Below are 17,078 nucleotides of genomic sequence, written 5' to 3' on the forward strand. Positions count from 1 at the left end.
GGAAATCCAGAGGGATGTGTGGATGCGACTCTCCCTGTCACTGATATGATGCTCTTTTTTTTGTTTTTCAGACCAATGTTTTCCATGACCAATGTTTTCCATGAAATATCCAATGTTAATGTTTTCATCCCCAGTTTTATGAAGTTTAAAACAAGCATATCATATAGATAAACACTTTGTCCATACCAACCTGTCACAGTGAACCACTCCATCACATCATGGGGTCATCTTGTTAAAAATGTATGTAACATAAATGAAATTTTACTGAAATTAATGTTGATGAAATAACAGACTTTCCATTGATGGTTTCCAAAAAAGGGACATTTTACTATTAGGAAAACATTACATTTAAAAAATACATTTCTTGATTTACTACTCTACTGGCATACATATTGTCTGTGACGGGGTGGTACAAGAACGACTCCCTTGCCTGAATAAAAAGGATATTATTATTAAGGCTTGTGCCTGAAGTGGGAAAATATGTTTTATTTGAGGATTAACATACCTTTAAAGTTGTAAGTAAAAAAATAAAAAAATAATTGTTCTTAATGAAAATTTGAAGGTGGAAATGGCACCCGTCTGGTAGGCTACTTACAGATGTCTACAACAGTGAATTTGTAGGTACAAAAGTGGATACTAACCATTTTTATTTGTCTTTGCTGGTGCACGTGGATGCTGCTGTACAAAGAGTAGTAGAAAAGACCGCTCTTTTACAAAACAAAGTATATGTATTAAACAACCCAGCGGCTGGGTTAAAGTGAACCATTTAACCCAGCGGCTGGGTTCGTACTTGGTGGCGTGGATGTGTGTAACATAGGACAACAATCTGCATCAGTTTGACAAATAAACACCAAATAAACGCAAATTGTTTTCAGCAGTACATTTATTTCTTACACAAACATGGGATTTTACAGTAGAAATGTGGCTAGCTGCCTAGCAACTAAATTGACATACAGGCCAAAGTGAGTTGACAGCTAAAAGCTAGCCTCAACCTAGGATAATCTCACCATTCACAGTTGCTGCAAGAAGTTACGCTATTTCTGCTGTCGCTAATTCCTAACTTGGTTGGATAGAAACCTTTTAACCCTTGTGTTATCTTCGGGTCATTCTGACTCATCAGTCATTGTGACCCACCATCGTATTGCAACAACTTTACCGCATACAAAAACAAAGTGAAGCATTTTCTTTTAACCGTTCGGCTGTCTCAGACCCCCCACATTGCGACGGTTAAAAGAAAATTATTTTTATTTGTTTTTGTATTGGGTAAAATTGGGTAAACACAACGATGGTTCGTTATGAACCTTTGGGTCATGTGACCCGAAGGCAGCACAAGGGTTAATAAATGAACAAAATGTGTCCTGGAGTTGAAAAGACTGTTGACAGAGTTAGTCCATGTTTATATGGCGCAGATAAACCAGCAGTTGGGTTGAAGTGTCCCAGCCACTAACCCAGCGGCTGGGCTGCACAAAAACTACCCAACGCCATGTAAATAACCCAACAAAATGACCCAACAGGCTCAACCCAGCATTTGTGTAGAAAAAATAACGAAGCATTTTTTTGAGTTAAGTGAAAGGAAAACTATACAGTACTTATATCATTGATTTTCGTAAAGTTCTCATGATGCTGCTTCTTGATCAGACTTGCAGGCTACCCTATTCTGCAAGTTTTCTGACTCTACTGCAATCCCTTAGCTCACACGCTCGCGACTGGTTGTCGCAAAAGTATGACGTGTCCATCAATCGTGCATTAGCTAGGAGCATGGGGAGCAACTGTTCTGCGCAAGACCAGACAAGCCGCAAATGGAAAGATGGCGCAGTCCGTTTCGCGGACGCCATCTTTAAAAACCTCCGTAGCTTGGCCTAGTTATATAGGTCTATGAGTTGGACCCTATTGGTCCGTTGTGTAGCCTTTTTCATTGCCAATGTGTTGCCGATTTTAAAGTCCTTAGTTTTGGATATATTCATGCAGTGCCCGTGTGTATTTTAGACTGTGACACCGGTTCCTATTTAAAAAGACAATGTGCGTTCTCTAGAGGCTACATTTCCTTTGAAAAGATAATGAACTCTGCCAAATATAACCTTGTCAGTTGGCTAAAGTGGGCTGGCTAGCATAACGAGTTCGTAGCCTATGTGGGTGGCTCGCTACGTTACCCGCACTGTGCGGTGATGATGGATTAAAGTTAACCCACACTTTCGACCCTCTCGACGGTCTCCTCGACAGCTTACCCTTGATCTCTTTGCCCCGTGTTGCCTTCTTTCATGTCGATGCCCAGTCTACTTCCTGTGCCATAACGCATTTATTTATCACCATTAAGACCATCAACGTGCACGTTGCTGATAGACAGAAACAAAAGACAAACAGATTCCTGCCTTCATCGTAAAACACTTTATCTAACAAGCTCGTCGTCCATATTGTCTTGCAGTCTAACGATTTGCGTTTTAGCAGCAAACTACGTGGACAATTAAGGCCTAGGCCTATAGCATAATGTTATTATGCTAATAATAATAATGACACAATTACAACTACATTTCTTTTGTACATAGTTATCCTATCCTATCTGCAATTTTGCTAAATTTAAGTATTGTCTATGTAGTCATTTGCTTATTAGACATAAGTATCCCTGCCCACCCGCACGTAAAATGTCAAGCTAATTGCGTGTGCACCCTATTCTTAAGTGTTCTTAAGTATTCTTAACGTGACTTCTTCCAGAAAGAACGTTCCCTTTAAGCTGGGTACTATCACAGCTCCCTCATCCACCGCTTCATAAAAATAAAATGACACGCCATGATTGACCTGAACGATAGGCTACGTAGGTCAAGGTCCTTTTTTAGACCTTGACATCATTGATTAATAAACAGACACCCTCTAAACACATCTAAATTGACGTTTTTGCCATTGTTTTAAATAAATAGCCTACTATTAATGAATACATTATCCAGTAGCCTAACTTTTTAATATGGTTTTTGTGTCGGGAAAATAGGGAGGATAGATGTATGGATTTAGGTTTGTTTTGCAATTGTAGGCTACAGTTAACAATTATATAGCTATGATAATTATACATGGATAATTTAGATTGAGATATAGGCCTATGCCTGATGCCTAAACATTTGAAATCACTACCTTCACACAACTACCATATAGCCATATGTTTACCGTGGCTATGGTGTGTATCAAATCATTGTTCATCATTGTTTAATGCATTAGGCTAAGTGTTGTGTAGCCTATGTAGGCTATTTAAGTTGATTTTCTATAAATGTAGCCAGGGCTTGACATCAGCACCTGCCCACCCCGCCAAATGCGGGTAGAATTTGGCTGTGGCCGGTAAAGCAGTCACTCTTACTAGCCACTTTGGCGGGTGGAATTCTATATATCTCTCTCTATATTTTTTTTATTGTAGTCTTCTCAAAACACATCTAAAACAGGGCTCTCAAGCCTCATGCATTGACTGTGAGACACGCATTTCAACCAGTTCATACACTCACACGCCACACCTTGTATTTCTCACGCTGAGAAGGCAACGCCAACCACGTATCGCTTTCCTGTGTTAAACTGTCTCGGCCACCGTGCGTTCGTTACTAGGCAACAGATGCGCGAACACACGGAACAGTCTCGGCCACCGTATGTTCGTTACTAGGTAAGCAACATAGACGCGCGAACACACGTGACGGAGAAGGTAAGTTGAAAGAAAGCTTGTCTAACATTTTTTATATTTACTCCAGAGAGGCTAGAACATTGGTTAATATAGCTCATTTTTGGCTAATGAAATTGCTCAGTGGCTAATAACTTTGGAAAACCACTAGCAACAGTGGCTGGTGAGCAAAAATTTTAATGTCAAGCGCTGAGTGTAGCCTACATATTGAACTGATGAGAATAAGAAAATTAGAATGTCCGTGGTAAATCATCGTTTTCCCGTTGGGTCAGTGTTACAGGAACGTCTGATTAAGCAACAATACGGTCTAAGCCTGACAATTAGCCTGCCCCGGACCAGGCTAGTTTCGAAGCATAAGTTACCATAGTAACTGAGTTCGAACTACGTTGAGCTAGCTTTATGGAACCGAATGAACTAGAAATGAGTCCGACTAACTGACATAAGTCTGGCTTATTCAGTAAACTCGCTTTATGGAACAGGCCTCAGGTTTATAACGACAGTCTTATTTACAAGATTCGACTGGCAACACTAATTAATTTAACACTGCAAAATCCAAATTATATAAAGTTCCCCCTACATGTACACAATCTGAACCATGGTGTTTGTCATGAAGTACTCTTAGACAGAGAAAGGAGGAAAAAAGGTCTAATTGTCTTTATGGGTAATAAAAATAAATAAAAGGCTTTACCAGGTTCAATGAAAAGCCATTAGACTGATAATATGTACCAGGAACAAAATGGTTGCTGAGGATGATATGTGATTTAATGACTCGATAACCCATCTCAATTACCCCCCCCCCCCCCCCCCCCCCTTACAGTGTACCAAGAGGGTTGGATCCAATTCCAGCTAGTTCTGAATCAGTAGGAACGAAGGATCCAGAACCTGTTGAGATGGCCCGAACGGGTGTGGCGATAACTTTCCACAATTCCTGCAAAAAACAGCAGCCGCAGCAATTAGTTGGAAGGTTATGCGTCTTACAAGCTTTCGTGAGATGCATAGGGATAAACTCTCAACAGAAGCACTTTACAAATATGGCTTATGGACACATTTGATAGAGATATGAGATCACAGAAGGACTAAAGAAAAGTAATCATAACAATTCTGTGTCAAGCTAATTCCGAGATTTGTTTCTAAACACATTAGAAATGATAGAAATGTATTGCTTCAACACATTACAATACAACATTACGCTGATTTTTTGAAGAGCCAGCTCACAATCACCACGACTCTGCAATGAACATTTTACACTGGGTAGATTACAAACCTTCATCCATTTTTATTGTAGCGGTATTTGACAGATGAGAGAGGTGTAGCTTTCCTACGAGTGGCCATGGTTTCAACGCTCTCAGCGGACCAGTGTTAGATAGCAGAGAATACTGCTTATTTTTGAAGATTTTGATAACTTATTTTATTTACTTGGCGATCCTTCAAATTTGGCTGGGTGGTTAGTAACAAATTTTTTCTGTGGTGTGACTAACTCTTAACACATTAACTACCGGTCAAAAGGTTTATAACGCCCCCAGAAGGGGCAGCCAAATGATAAATCTTCCTCAGCCTTTGCTAGAAAGGAACCCAGGACTAGGGCTGGGCGGTATGGCCTAAAATGTTTATCCCGGTATAATTCGTAAGCACTGCCGGTAACGGTATATATCACGATATATTAGTTATTCTTAAAATGTCATGACAATGCAATCTGCACCGCAGTGGCTAATCTACCGCACTCGGACGGATTTGAATTGGGTAACTCCGTAAGGCATAAGTTTAATTTTCCAACTTTTGCAGTGCTTTGCCACGGAAGAGTGACTTTAGCGTTCAACAGTAGCCTACGTTTATGGGATCGCAAGAAAACTCTGTTAGATATATTCGCGCACATGCATGTCTTTCAGGTGGTGAAAAAGATTGCTAGTGTTCCCACCTTTGGCTAGCACAATTCAACGACACAACTTACAGAGTAGGCTACTGTTGGTCGATGTCGGATAACTTAAAACCAAATCATTTCCAAACGACAGAAGAGGCCCCCTTTTTATACCAATTTTTCATTCGGCAAATCAACCCCACTGGCTTTATTTTCAAAAATTGTTAACGCTTGCTTACACATGCCAACAATAGCAGTTTACTCCAATGAATGTTCCTCTGGAGTTGCGCTAGCTTGTTTGTTGACTTTCATTAGCTGGCACAGTGCGTGCAGCGTCCATGCTTAAATGTTTTCTTTAGTAAAAGATACAAATTTGAACTAGCCCACTAGGCTGTATCACTTGACTTATATTTTATACCAAACAGAAACACTTAATACATGTATTAATATATTGTGATATCCATGATATGGCAAAATCAACTCCCAAGCCAATGAACTGACCAATGAACTGCCTTACCTGTACGAAGACAGTCCCCTTTCTTTAGATTATAAAAACTAGCGACAAACGGTCGCAGACACTTCTCCTATGAATTAACTTGGCTGGTGTATTAAAGAATATATTGTGCTTATTAAAGTTCTGTCTTATGATCTGAAAAGTGTGCTCAGGCTTAAACATGGTGTCTCACACAGGGTGTGGGAAGCAGGCTGTTCTTTGTGTCTCTATCTCTTCATTTTCAGAAACAACCTTGAAACCGGGTGGAAACGTCACCCGAGCAGGTGGGACGCGTAGGCAAGAACAACTCCCTGATGCACGAGAGAACCAGCTCAACCCTCTTTTCATCTTTCTGTTTTAATTGCACTGTATAAATATATGCTGGGGAGGGACAGATAGCTAGTTTGACTTCGTGAACCAACCCAAACTCAAAACGTTGCGGGTAGGGAAACGTAAACCCCAGAGCTCTGTACTTGTTGATTTCAACTGCTGCATTAAAGCTGATATTATCGGACCTCTGCGACTCCAACCACTCTTTCTAGAACACAGATTTGTGTCATTGAATACTATCATTACATATTGGAATAGACACAAAATAATTCAAATACTTCAGTACGTACAACACTGCCAAATAGATTTTAACAAAAGGAAGAACTTCAAGACTGACTGAATAACCAACTCAGTCTCACTGAATTCAAAGGAATTCTTTGAGGAAAGGACTTTTGATCAAATTACACGGACACGTTTAAATACGGACTCCGCTTTGGACCCACAGCTTCAACACACCGACAAAAGTAATTGCGACTAGCCATATTTCTTACTCGTGACATTGGCATGAAGTGATTTGTGTGTGTTTGACTAGACCACACGTACAACTGACTATTTTTACCACTAGACTCTTCCAGTTATTAGTATTCCTATTATTAGTCTAGACTGGCAGGCCTGATTCGTCTTCCCTATTCCCGCTCTTTTCACCTTTCCATTGTTCAAATTGTTCATTTTGTTATCCCACTCTAAAACTAACAATAACGATATTTAGTACTATTCATAATATTTCCATTCACTTCAATAAATCATTGTGTATAATTTGTTCCTTCATGATATCTAATCTACTCTACTCTCAAAACGAATGAATTCCTTCAGAATACTGATTATTACATAAGAACCTTAAGATTTCCTTGGTTGCTAAACCAAATATCAAGGTGGTGCCTGGTGGTGGTGGTGTTGGGGGGATCAAATGGCTGAGCGGTTAGAGAAGCAGGCTATTAATCAGAAGGTTGCCGGTTCGATTCCCAGTCGTGCAAAAAACGGATTGTCCCTGTACTTACTGTAAGTCGCTCTGGATAAGAGCGTCTGCTAAATGACTAAATTTAAATGTGTCTGCGTGATGAACTGAAGATTTCAAATGGATTCATAGATCCATAAGATCTTCTTCCAGTCTTCATGAGTCCACTGGTGGTGCTTCATGGCCCAGGCAAGCCTCTTTGTCTCATTTTGCCACTGTAGCAATGGCTTTCTTACTACCATTCAACCTGTCAAACCTGCAGCTCAAAGTCTTCTCTTCACAGTTGAAACTGAGACTTGCTTACTTTGACCAGTGTTAAGCTGTGCTTAAAGCTGTTGTGGCTTTGGGTCTGCCAGAGGTCTGCCAAACATCTTACTCTCAGTATCCTCTAGTTTCCAAGTGCCTTTTGATGATGGAGGAGACTGTACTCACCAATACCCTGCAATTTCTCAAAAGGAAAGACCTACACTTTTAAGGGTTATTATGGTCCGTCTGTCTTCCTTTGATAATTGCCTTTTTTGCCATTACGATAAAGCAATATACTACTTCTGCAGTACAATATTGTCCAATCAATTCTTTAGAGTCACAGTTTGTTCCAACACTGCTTTTATACAGACTAAGAGTTTGTAAGTAATCAACAAAAATTGGAACACCTTTAGGAATTGTTAACATCAACTTTCACGGCTTTAATTTACTTCCACTTCTGCAGAAGAGCTGCAAGTTGATAACTCCATTACTTGTTCCCCTTTTTCTTTTTCGCATGACTATAATGAACATAATTTTTCAGTTTCTGGTGACCTAAACGTCTTTTTTCTGTCAGTTTACCATGTACTTTTCTACCATTTCAGGTTATTCACTGGACTTGAACTGCTTAAATCTCAATAAAAACTGGAAGAATTGGGTTGGCCTAAAACGTTTGACCGGTAGTGTATGTATTTTATACTTTACACAGACTTTCAGGGAAGACATGCATTTCAAAAGGAATGCAATGGGCCCCCTATCAATTAGGTTGAGGAATGACTCCTTATAACAGCTCTCTTTTTATGTGATGAATAAAGCCAAGTGTTAGGGTGTGTGTGTCCATGCATTCCTTGGGTTTGGGGCTAGCTGTAGTGTAAGTAAGTAAGTATGTAAGTAAGTTCTGTGTGTGTGTTTTGTTTCCCTCACCAGCTGCTCTATGCGTTCATACTGCAGGTGCTGTGGAAAGGCGGGAGCAACCTGCTGCACTTTGAAACTCGTCCGTCCACCCATCATTTCCTGCATCTTTGACAGACAGTGACGGAAGTGGTCGTAGGCCTCGCATGACACGTCCATGTGCCTCAGTGTGAAATTCAGCCTGGGTAAAGCATACACAGACATGCACGCGCACACACACACAATTGTACACCCACACAGTTTATAAAAAGATGTAGACATTACCACAGGGGACATAACTCATTAATCTTTGTACCTTGTATCTGTAAATCCAAAAGAATTATCTGAAATCTGTGAATTGTAAAATCAGTTGCTTTCACATTCTCTCTGGACTATTGTGGCTACAGTGACTGGACAAGAACGTCTTCCCACTGTTAGGAACTAGTTTTGCCTGAGGTTAGTATTTCACTGTCTACTGCCGTCTGATGTATCTAAAAGGTTTAGATAAGTACTATCCATTCAGTCTCTCGCTTTATGAAAGAGTAGTCAACAAAAGACAAGGAATGGTAAAGAAGTCAACTACCTTTTTACAGTCCTACTGACCTTTTCTCTATAGCCACGTAGACTGTGCAGGCTTGGTGGAAGTTATCACAGAGTCTGTAAACAGTCTTGAAAAACCCATCGGTCAGGTCATCATCGTAACACACTGAGGACAGGCAAGTAAAAAAACTAATCAAGGATCCCACAATACAATGCAATTGCGTCCACGCTTTCGGCAAAGGCAATCTGGACATCCAGTCTCCCTGATACCACTAAAAGATACTCATCTAGCTAAAAAACAGGATCTCTTTAGGATCTCCTTGTTCTGGAGGCCGGAAGACTGGTGTGTCAACTTTTGTTGGGCCCAGACTCCATCTCACCATCGGCAGCAATTATGAAGGTAGTATTGTCATAGAGATCAGCTACTTCCTCCTCTGTCCATCCGAATTCAGTGTCGCCATCTGAGACATAAGGGATGGAAAGAGGTGTTAAGGACAAGAGGATGAAATGTGTGTGTTTCCGAAGTAAGGGAGAAATGAAGTAAAAGAGAAAATGACAGTGTGCAAGAGACAGCGAGACATGTCTCTGTGTGTGTGCGTGGTGTGCCTGCGTATGTGTGTGTAATGGAGACTCCTGCCCACCTGTGCACAGATCGTGCCGGAGCCAGTCCAGCTCCCTCACTCTCATATCTCCACCTTTTCCAGAGTCAAGAAAGAGAAAAACACTGTCTCATGGGGAAAAAACATCACATCATCAGCAACAGTAATGATTATTTCAGTTTTAAACCCACAGTCCCATAAAGTAGGCTATATCCTGTACATTATGCATATATTCACTATTATACTTCTTTGCATCACCGTGTTACCTCTTCCCGATATTGCGGTACAAAAAGTTCAGTAACACTCCTAATCACTGCTGAACATTGCATGAACTGTCCTTTGACATTCACTTACCTGTTGGCTCTAAAAGGTGTTGGTTCAATGTCATATTCCTCTGACACATGCTCAGCAGGTCATCCCCGATATCTGCCGCACAAGGTTTGATGTGAGACATTTGGCCAAACAAGGGCTATACAACTAAAATAGTTAGTTGTTTAGTTAGTTTAAAATTGTATTTTGTTCGACAGTTTACAGTGATGTTTATTCTAGGTCAATATAAAATAACAAAATTGGTAAAGTCTTGTGAAATGTTATTAAAAATTACGAGAGGTTGGAGGAACCGCTTTCAGGGCTACATTGCCTGGACATAGTTAACAGGGCTGCGTTTCCCGAAAGCGTCGTAAGCCTAAGTTGATCGTAGAATCCATCGTACGACAAATCTTAGTTTTACGGGCCGTTCCCAAAGCCATCGTAGCTAAAGTGTCTCTTGAATATTCGTAGCTTTTAAAAGCGCATAGATTAGCCTACTTCTTACGAGCATGTTTGGGAAACGCACGTAAGAAATATCAATGGTTTCGTTTTTTGCTCGATCGTTGCTACGATCCATCGTTATCGGGAAACGCAGCCCTGGTCATTGCTTTTTATTTTCCTTTTAAAAAGACCATCTAGATTGATATTATGGGAAAATGTCTTTACGTGACTGAAAAGCATCTTATTATTCAGATCACCACATTCGACCGCTCAGCCAACACTTGCCTCTTTTGCCACAGTTGTTCGCTGAGGTGAGAACGTTATGCAAGATGTTAAAATGCCAACATCTCACCCTCTAACAAGCAGTGCAAGTTTTGGAGCGGTACACAGTCCCCCTTGTTTCAGGGGATCAAATATAATTGGACAAATTTACATAATAACGGATACAAGTTCCAAGCCTCCTATGTACTTCTTTCTTCTCATCATTCTCGTACAGGTGATTAGTTTAATCTGTCCAAAGAATGCTGTCCCAGTACTGGGGTGCCTTTAAAAAAAAATTGGGGGCAATGACACGATTCTGGCCTTTCCATTCTTGAGGCTTATGACTTGTTTGCACCTTGAGGTGAGCCCTCTGTATTTGCTCTCGTGAAGTCTTCTCTTTATGGTAGACTTGGATAATGACCACCTCCGGGAGAGTGTTCTTCACTTGGTTGGGTGATGTGATTTTTTCTTTTCTTCCCAATGGACAGGATCCTGTGATCATCCACCACTGTTGTCTTCTGTGGACGTGCAAGCCTTTTTGTGTTGCCGAGCTCATCAGTGCATTATTTTTTTCCTCAATGTACCAAACTGTTTGGCTACTCCTCATATTCCTGCTATCTATCTAATGGGTTTTCTTTGGTTGTTTGTTTTTTTGCAGCCTAAGGATGGCCTGTTTCACTTGCTTTGAGAGACCCTTTAACAAAGGAATAACCCAAACCAGTCCATGAAACAGCTTTTGAGTCTATTGTACAATTGCTTTTGGTCATTTGAAAAAGGCTACATACTAAAATTCTGTAATTGCTAAACCTTTCCTCCAATTTGGATGTGGATACCCTCAAATCAAAGCTCAGAGACTGCACGTCCATATGCATTGTTAAACTGTAACTTGAATCTTGATTCCGATTCCAATCATTTTTGTAGAGAAGAAATTTAAGACTATAATGTTCTGATTTTCTGATTCTGATATATCCATATCATCAATATCCATTGATATTTCTGTGAAAAACTAAACATGTCCCACTTTCTGTATTTATTCAACAACATTTGTAGGCCTATTATCTTATCCAGTACTATAACACTATATATGCAAACCAGGGATGGAAATTATCACCCGCCACCAGCCAAATGCGGGTGATTTTGTGTAAACTCGCTTCACCTACCGGCCACCGTGGCGGGTAAATAAAAATAGCATACTGTTTCACCCGGACACTTTAGAGGCGGCGCACCTTCAAAAATGCGTTACATCGCAGGCGTTAAGAGGTCCGCTGAGAAAACATCTCAGGAGGAGCCAGTGGACAAAGAGGCGAAAGTCAAAAAAAGTTTTTTTAAAGAACGATGGAGAAAAGCAGACAATGGGGAGTCCCGCAATTCATAGTTTTCACGTGACGTCACGTTCCAAGGGACACGCCCCCCTGGAGTGCAAAAAATACTTTCCGCTGCCCGCCACCCATTATAAAGTCATACATTTACGTTGAGTCTGCTGTTTTTGTTTAGGCATAATGCCGGATAGTTGTTGTGCTATCGGATGCACTAATTGCAGAGGAGACAAGCCTGGGCTGGGTTTCTACAGAATTCCGTCCGATAAAGAAAATATAGACAGGAGAACATTGTGGATTTGTGGCATTAAACAACACTACCTCTGTCTCCGGTGAGGGCATACAATGGCAGCCGTCCAAATATACACGTATTTGCAGCGAACACTTCATCAAAGCTAAGCACAAGTAAAGTTAAACGCAAGTATATTAATGATCGTATTTTTAGACATAAAACACATCTTTATGTAATCGTTTTGAGATAGTTTGTTGTGTTTCGAGGCGACCAACTGCATTGGTCGTAGTGAGATAAAGTTAGCTAGTTAGCTAAATAGTTGGGTTGTTGTGTTAGACGCCAACACTTGCAGTTTGTGTCTATATCTTTCCTTTTTTTTTAGCTGAGAGGTGATCCAAAGAAACGTGGGAAGGTAAATTTGACGGCTTTTGCTGCGTCTCAACGGTGTGAGCCGCTATCGCCAGCAGCTTTCTATAGCAGCTATATTTATTCTTGTAATATATCTCATGAACTCATGGGTAAAAAGTTTTGAAATTTGGCACATTGATACAACATGCCACAACTAACGCCCACACCAAGAATGGCCCACATCAGACCATAGGGGGCGCCACAGGCCACGCCCAAATGTCCACTTTTCAAAGTGATGGCATTGAAACCCCATCGCTCAAATTCTTCTGAAATTTGGTGTACATGCCTCACTTCTCATGAGGAACAAAAAAGCCTCAAGGACCCATAAGGTCCGCCGTGATGGATTTTCTTGAACAGTGATAATTTGGGAGAACCTTCAAAGTTCCTCTTCTCTTGATCAAAAAATCTAATTGACTTGACATTTTGTACAGATGTGTATAATTGATGCATTTCAAAACGTTACTTGGGACAATTGAATCAAATACAACATTGCTGAAAGGGGTGTATTTATGTAAATGTCCACATTGCCTCAATATGTTTGTGTCATAAATCAAATGCAATTTTGAAGGATGTTTCTTCAAACCTAGGCTTTAAGGTGACACCCCACTGAAGTAACCATGGAAAGTTTCACCTTGATATGTGAAAATATGACTGAACTTGAGAGGGTACTATTTCTGGGGAAATTGTAGGGTGTGCTTGCTTGCGTCGGTTGCACAGGGGTCCGTTTTTGAATGACATTTTTACAACTGATATTTCTGTATATTTTATATAAAAAAGCGTACTTATTATTTATAAATATTACATAGATTTAATGTTTTTTGCTGCTCATTTACAACTCAAAATACGAGTGAGGTGTACAATGAAATAGATGTCTTCTCATTTCCTCTGCAAGAGGCAGCCTCATAGTTGAATCAAAACATACATTTGGCAAACCTGTGTAAAAATTGACCTAATCTCTATGACTTAAACATCCTTTTAAGTTTTTCCCTATATTCTTTAACTTTTACTGTGTAGCTTAGTAGGATGAGACGCAGTGCTGATGTGCAAAGGGTGGTGGGTTTTAACCCAGTCAGTGGTATAAATATTTTTTTATTCTGACAGAAATTTGAGTTTCAAGTCTTCTGGTTAATCCCAGTGTAACTATCTATTATGTCAATTTCACAACATTTTGCAATTTTTAGGGAGGAATCCGCCATTGCTGCTTGCAGCTATATTCTATATTTGATATTGTACAGTATTGTTTAGAATTATTTAGAATTTGTAAATGTTCTAAAATTTATATCTAAGATTCTTATGTTTATTGTAAGCACCTGCCTGCCATAGTAAATTCCTTGTTTGTGTACACTTAACACACACACATAGCTGATTCTGATGCCCCTGTCAGAAGGATCTTCAACTCTCACCTCCGGGAGAGCTTCAATCATGTCCCGGGGGGGGCGGGGACATTGAGTCCGAATGGGCCATGTTCCGGGCCTCCATTGTTGAGGCGGCTGACCGTAGCTGCGGCCGCAAGGTGGTCGGTGCATGTCGCGGAGGTAACCCTCGAACCCGGTGGTGGACGCCGGGGGGTGAGGGATGCCGTCAAGCTGAAGAAGGAGGCCTATCGGACTTTATTGGCTGGCAGGACTCCAGAGGAAGCTGATGTGTACTGGCAGGCCAAGCGGAATGCGGAGGCAAAAACCCGGGCGTGGGAGGAGTTCGGCGAGGCCATGGAGAACGACATACGAACGGCTTCGAAAGGGTTCTGGACGACCATCCGGCGACTCAGGAGGGGGAAGCAGTGCACTGTCAACGCTGTATATGGTGGGGATGGTGCGCTGCTGACCTCGATGGGGGACGTCCTGGATCTGTGGAAGGAATACTTTGAAGACCTCCTTAATTCCACCAACACGCTTTCTGAAGTGGAGGCAGAGTCTGGGACATCGGGGGGGGCCTTTCTATCTCTGGGGCTAAGGTCGCCGAGGTGGTTAAAAAGCTCCGCGGTGGCAGGGCCCCTGGGGTGGATGAGGTCCGCCCAGAGTTCCTTAAGGCTCTGGATGTTGTAGGGCTGTCTTGGTTGACACGACTGCAACATCGTGTGGACATCGGGGACAGTGCCTCTGGACTGGTAGACCGGGGTGGTGGTTCCCCTCTTTAAAAAGGGGGACCAGAGGGTGTGCTCCAACTTTAGGGGGATCACACTCCTCAGCCTCCCTGGGAAAGTCTATTCAGGGGTTCTGGAAAGGAGGGTCCATCGGATTGTCGAACCTCGGATTCAGGAGGAGCAATGTGGTTTTCGTCCTGGCCGTGGAACTGTGGACCAGCTCTACACCCTCTACACATGTTTTGTGGATTTGGAAAAGGCGTTCGACCGTGTCCCTCGGGGGCTCATGTGGGGGGTGCTCCGGGAGTACGGGGTACCGGATTCCCTGATCGGGGCTGTCCGGTCCCTGTACGACCGGTGCCAGAGTTTGGTCTGCATTTCCGGCAGTAAGTCGAACTTGTTCCCGGTGAGGGTTGGACTCCGCCAGGGCTGCCCTTTGTCACCGATTCTGTTCATAACTTATATGGACAGAATTTCTAGGCGCAGCCAGGGCGTTGAGGGGGTCCGGTTTGGTGACCTCAGGATCGGGTCGCTGCTTTTTGCGGATGATGTGGTCCTGATGGCTTCATCGGGCCGTGACCTTCAGCTGTCACTGGAGCGGTTCGCAACCGAATGCGAAGCGGCTGGGATGGGAATCAGCACCTGCAAATCTGAGGCCATGGTTATCGACCGGAAAAGGGTGGAGGGCAATCTCCGGGTCGGGGAGGAGATCTTGACCCAAGGGGAGGAGTTCAAGTATCTCGGGGTCTTGTTCACGAGTGAGGGAAGAATGGAGCGCGAGATCGACAGGCGGATCGGTGCGCCTGCATGCGGGCTCTGCATTGGTCCGTCGTGGTGAAGAAGGAGCTGAGTCAAAAGGCGAAGCTCTCTATTTACTAGTCGATCTACGTTCCTACCCTCACCTATTGTCACGAACTGTGGGTAGTGACCGAAAGAACGAGATCGCAAATACAAGCGGCCAAAATGAGTTTTCTCCGCAGGGTGACCGGGCTCTCCCTTAGAGATAGGGTGAGAAGCTCGGTCATCCGGGAGAGGCTCAAAGTAGAACCGCTGCTAATCCGCGTCGAGAGGAGCCAGTTGAGGTGGCTCGGGCATCTGATCAGGATGCCTCCTGGACGCCTCCCTGGTGAGGTGTTCTGGGCACGTCCCACTGGGAAGAGGCCCCGGGGAAGACCCAGGACACGCTGGAGGGACTATGTCTCTTGGCTGGCCTGGGAACGCCTCAGGGTCCCCCAGGAAGAGCTGGTGGAAGTGGCCGGGGAGAGGGAAGTCTGGGCCTCCCTGCTTAGGTTGCTGCCCCCGCGACCCGACCCCCGGACAAGTGGCAGATGACGACAACGAAAATGTTGTTAGCACACAATATGTGCAACTGCTCATAAGTTACCTGAGATCCACACTGGGGACTGGAGTCCCAATGTCACAGTAATAAATAAAGGGATTTCAGTAGAAACTTTTTGAATTTACAAAGTAGTTACACTTGCCTCTCATATTTGCAATACTTGGACTGTGCCCTGACAATAAATAAAGAACAACACATATTTTGCTAGGACAACTGGATCTGTCAGACCTTTGCATGTCTATGATGTCCCTGTGTGTTTATACTTTTAACTGGGGACAACGTGATCATTGTCAGCTGAGGGTTTCGGGGCAAGATGGCAGACTGAGCGGATGCACTTTTGAGAGCACACGCTAAAGTTCCTTGAAAGTTTCCCCACAACCAGTATTGCACAGATGGAGTAGAGCATCATTTTCATCATATTTACAAACAGACACATTTTTGCTACACTAGGCCAACTAACTCCTCTCAAACAAAATCATCTTTCACAAACCCCTTTAAATTCCCATTGACTAGGGCAGGCATAGTGTTAAGCATAACAGTTGTCTAAGAGAAAGTCTTCTGTTATCGAGACAGCCTCAAGAAGGCATTTACACCCATTTACTGGCCTTAAAATATTTTTTTCTATGAAAACCCTGATAACATGTGTACACCAGACATCAAAGACAAGGTTAGGGTGACCATAAATGTTAAAAGGGACAACCTGTGCAGTAAACTGTTTTAGCCATTATTGCCATGACAATGCTTGTCAGCCCGGTCCCTGACCCCAGCTCGAGAACGGTAGTTTCCCGGAAGGTGGCAGGCTCAGACAGAATGAGGTCGGCCAACAGGAATGCCGCTCTCCAAACCTGGCAGAGAAGGGGATGGAGGATAACCATTGTTTATAGTAGGGTGATGATGAAAATGATATACTGAATCTTTTAAATGACTGTATGCCATCATCCAGAATTATGGCATAATTTATTGTTATAGCAATAAGTTCTGTTAAATTATAGAAATCTGCAGCTGGAATACTTTGCAGTACATTTTCTTCTATCGTAGGGGGGGACATCATTTTATTTAAAAAATGTTTTAGGTATAGCAGATGTGTGGCATGATAAACATGCAATTTTTAAGAAATTGTATTCATTTAGTAGA

The 17,078-nt window shown here is 42.4% G+C and overlaps 1 protein-coding gene across 1 annotated transcript in view; it reads right to left on the reverse strand.

Annotated features, from left to right (window-relative positions):
- Positions 1-876: 876 nt before the first annotated feature.
- mettl22 (methyltransferase 22, Kin17 lysine) overlaps positions 877-17,078 on the reverse strand; it is a 37,066-nt gene continuing 20,864 nt past the window's right edge. Inside the window, exons 6-12 of the mRNA XM_067233462.1 lie at positions 16,645-16,789; positions 9,910-9,981; positions 9,598-9,651; positions 9,337-9,417; positions 9,020-9,122; positions 8,450-8,618; positions 877-4,577 (exon numbers count right to left, since the gene is read on the reverse strand). Of these exons, the coding sequence (XP_067089563.1) occupies positions 4,461-4,577; positions 8,450-8,618; positions 9,020-9,122; positions 9,337-9,417; positions 9,598-9,651; positions 9,910-9,981; positions 16,645-16,789 (741 nt within the window). The 3' untranslated portion in view covers positions 877-4,460. The remainder of the gene's footprint in view (positions 4,578-8,449; positions 8,619-9,019; positions 9,123-9,336; positions 9,418-9,597; positions 9,652-9,909; positions 9,982-16,644; positions 16,790-17,078) is intronic.

The sequence above is a fragment of the Osmerus mordax genome, chromosome 3 (genome assembly GCF_038355195.1).
Source record: "Osmerus mordax isolate fOsmMor3 chromosome 3, fOsmMor3.pri, whole genome shotgun sequence".
NCBI classification, from domain to species: Eukaryota; Metazoa; Chordata; class Actinopteri; order Osmeriformes; family Osmeridae; genus Osmerus; species Osmerus mordax.